This window comes from Centropristis striata, chromosome 13, assembly GCF_030273125.1.
Source record: "Centropristis striata isolate RG_2023a ecotype Rhode Island chromosome 13, C.striata_1.0, whole genome shotgun sequence".
Lineage (NCBI taxonomy): Eukaryota > Metazoa > Chordata > Actinopteri > Perciformes > Serranidae > Centropristis > Centropristis striata.
Genome location: NC_081529.1, coordinates 12,076,458 through 12,080,272, shown reverse-complemented (window position 1 = coordinate 12,080,272; position 3,815 = coordinate 12,076,458). Strand labels below are relative to the sequence as shown.

At 43.4% G+C, this 3,815-nt stretch overlaps 1 protein-coding gene across 1 annotated transcript; it reads right to left on the bottom strand.

The window, feature by feature from the left end:
* Window positions 1–1,656: 1,656 nt before the first annotated feature.
* LOC131983039 (piggyBac transposable element-derived protein 4-like) lies at window positions 1,657–3,564 on the bottom strand. Its single transcript, XM_059347610.1, has one exon. It carries the CDS (start codon window positions 3,562–3,564, stop codon window positions 1,819–1,821), a length of 1,746 nt encoding a protein of 581 aa, XP_059203593.1. The 3' UTR covers window positions 1,657–1,818.
* Between the last annotated feature and the right edge of the window lie 251 nt (window positions 3,565–3,815).

The window sequence follows — 3,815 nt, the reverse complement described above, 5'->3', positions numbered from 1 at the left end:
GCCTGGAGCTGCTCTGGCTGTTTTTAAGTTCACCGCCAGTCAGCGCAGCAGTACTGCTCTCCGAAGTTTGTGAAAATGGACTATTTTGTCGGCCTATTCTTCGGCCTTAACTTTGTAAAACTCATTTTACACCCCAGTACAATACAGTAGTGTCCTCCCTTCTGTCTTCTCATCTCCTTTGGCTCACCAGTCTCCATCATTCCCTCTGTTATCTCTCTGTGTGTGATGCGGACCGCGAAGCCAACCAACCCCGTGACGTCACGGGATATTGTACCGCAAGATGGCGGCGCCCATGCCACGAAATATAAAACGGCACTCTGTTTTTCTTTAATATGTTTATATTTTTCACGTTTGTTGTATAACTATTGATAAGAATAGGTCTCAATCTAGTAAATAAGGGTAACTTGGTTGACTACTTCATTTCCACTTTAAAACGGCCCTCAGTCTTTAAAACTTTGAGAATCCCTGCTTAAATGTCTCTGTTGAATGGTCAATAGTTAACCTAACTATCAAAAAACTCAATTCTCAATTACAGGGCTTAACATTTATCATAACATCAATAAAGTGAACAACAAATATAGCTCAACTGTTTTCAATCCACCTATTGCATGACTGCAAAATAAGATCACTATTTCAACTGAATGTGTAACTGGGGATTTCCACCGGGCGCGTTACAGCAGCAGCACGTCTCCACAGCGTTTTTGCTGCGTCTTCTGCCCGGCGTCAATTCACACCGGGCGCGTTACAGCAGCAGCACGTCAGCTTAGCGAGCCGGCCGTATACACGCGAGATAACGAGATTAAGCGATAATCCTGACCATACGGGAGACTGCAAGATCCCATGATAAACTTTAAACTCTATTTATACAGTCTATGGATAAACTGTGTGTATAAAGTAAACAACAACAACAAAAACCAACTTACTTTGCTTCTCTGAGGTGAAAGATATGTTGATCTGACCATCTATCCTTATAAAAACAATATGTTATGTCATAAATGATTGTATGATGTTCCACTTCAACAATCAGTCTCTTGTCGTCCGTGTCGCCGATCCTCTGAGACCCTTTGATTGATTGATTGCTGATCTGGTGCCCCGGTCATAACATAATGTTGATGTGAAGTAGTTTTAGGCTGCATGAACTGCGCATTGTGTTTTATTTTGAAAGGGGGTGGAAGTGTTTTACGCTGATTCTGAGTCGGACTTCCTGTCTGGTGCGATCTGCTCTGTTGAGATTTACGCGATTTGGCAGCGTCTCGCGGAGAAATAGAAGTCCTACCTAATGCTCGCGTAGAGACGCTGACGTGACGCTGCTGTAACGTTACGCTACGCGCCCGGTGGAAATGCTCTCATTGATTAGAGTGTTACCTATTTGCAACGTCATACGCGACGCTGACGTGACGCTGCAGTAACGCGCCCGGTGGAAATCAGGCTTAATGCTGATGTTTAAGACAGCTCCTGCTGAAACCTGCTCAGAGCATTCTGATTTAAATTCCGAGGGGATGAATTTAGAACTGCACTAGAGATTGACTTTCAACAGATATTAACCCTTGTATTATGTTGAGAAAAAAATACATTTATTATGTTGCGGGTCATTTTGACCCGTATTGTGTAAATCCACTCAAAACAGTCATAAAATGAAGTTAAACCAAAAAGGACTTTATTTTAGATTATACAAACATTTAGAAGAGATGAGAAGTAGATATATACAATTCCAAAACTATATTAAAGAACTCCTGATTTCAATTTTTCCCTCTTCACGAACACTTTTCTTTGCATTTAACTTGCCCCATTTTCTCGGGTTTTCGACGTTCAACATTTTCAGTGTTCCCCACATGATGGACAGAATGTGACTGTGTGCTTTTTGCAGATGTACTTCTTGCATCTCACACAAGAGGTACTTGTTTTACTGTCATCTCGAGAGGGACAGACTTGGCATCTTTTGCGTTTCTTTTCACCTGTATCCAAAGGATCCATTGTGGGCTGCTCAGATGCCCTGCCCTGGACCTTTGCGATGACAGCTGCAGCTGCTGGGGATCGAGCTGGCCTGGCCCGGTTCTGGATCTTGGGAGTGACGAGTGCTTTGCCTAGTTCTTCCAGGAAAAGTCGGCGTCGGTACAGTTTGCTGGCATTCCACTGATGGTTGATCTCAATCCACAGCACATAGGCATTGTAAGCAGACACGTCCACAATGTTGTAGAAAACCACCAAGGGCCAACGGGCAGTCTTGCGCTGGCAGCTATATGTTGCTGTGACTTTGTCAAGATTGTCAACTCCTCCTTTGGTGGAGTTGTAATCCAGAATCATTTGCGGTTTCATGTCCTCTCTTGTGCTCAGAGATGCATCTTTGTGCATTGTGCTCATCACAAGAACATTCTTGTTTCTTTTTGGGCAGTAAGAAACAAGTGTTGTTTTCTCTGTGAAAGCAAATTTTGAGGAATGCAGAGGTCTTCCTTGCATCTTCAGAATCTCACTGGGAAGTTCTGGCTTATTTTTTCTGACTGTTCCCAACATAGTCAGCTTTCTCTTCTGAAGTTCATCTCCAAGACGGTAGGATGTAAAGAAGTTGTCACATGTAATGTTATGACCTTGCAGCCCTTCAGTCATCTCCAAAACCACACGCATTCCCTGATTCTTCTCAGGTCTTCCTCCAGGTGGCTTTCCAGTATATACTTGCAGGTTCCACACATAACTGGATTTTGCATCACAGGCTGCCCACATTTTGATACCATATTTCGCAGGCTTGTTTGGCATATACTGTCGGAATGGACAGCGTCCTCTGAATGGAACGAGGCGCTCATCGACAGTAACATGAGGGCCAGGATTATACAATAAAGGCAGGATTTCGACCCATTTATCCCAGACATCTCTGATTGCTGCAAGTTTGTCTCTCTCGCGTCGATCAGCTCTGGTGTCACGGTTGTCAAATCGGATCACACAAGAGATGATGTGAAATGTCTCCAAAGACATTGTTGCTCGGAAGATTGGCCTTCCATTCTCTTCATTCCATAAACTTGCAGTTGCTTCACCCTTTGACCTGTATACGCCAGCTAACACCAGGATTCCAATGTAAGCATGCAAGTCAGTTGGATCCAGTGGCTTCCATTTCTCTTGAAAGACACGCCTCCCCTCCAAGTTGGTCATGTCGAGGATTATCTTCTCTATGGGTGGGGATATGAAGAGCTGAAATGCTGATTCAATATCATCAACTCTTGTGACAGCAAATCTTGTAGGACCAGGAGTCATTTTGATGACATTTGAAGATGACAATCTACCTCGGCTTTGGTGTGGTGATGTTGACCATTTTATTTTACCATCTTTAGATGTCCATGTCCCCTCTGTGGATGACGATTGTTGCGTTTCTTGGTTTTCATCTGATGAAGGGACACCTGCAGACTCATCCTCTGAATCCTCCTCATCATGGGAAAATTGACAATCTGGATCATCAATAGCATTGTCCTCTGGCTCTGAAGGATCCTCCATCTCTGAAATCTCTTCCTCTACATCACTATCCCAGTTCATAAGCAGCGATAAAGCTTCTTCAGCTGTAAATCGTCTGGAGCTCATTTTTGGTGTGTTTCTCCAAGAACGGGCATGGAAAAAGTGACAAGGACAGGGGAGAGAAAGTCCCTCTTTCACACACACCTGGTTCTGAATGTTTATTCAGAGGCAATCAAAATGAAGTATATCAAAGAGACATGTTTATTTTGGATTTGAACAGCTACTTTGTGTCTGGGTCAAAATGACCCGCAACATCATCTTTGTATACAAACTGTGTGCAGACATTTCAGAACACATCAAAGTGTCCAGATTTTACA

What these genes read in the sequence shown, in the direction of transcription:
- LOC131983039 (XM_059347610.1), bottom strand. Translation starts at nt 3,564, where the DNA reads ATGAGCTCCAGACGATTTACAGCTGAAGAAGCTTTATCGCTGCTTATG.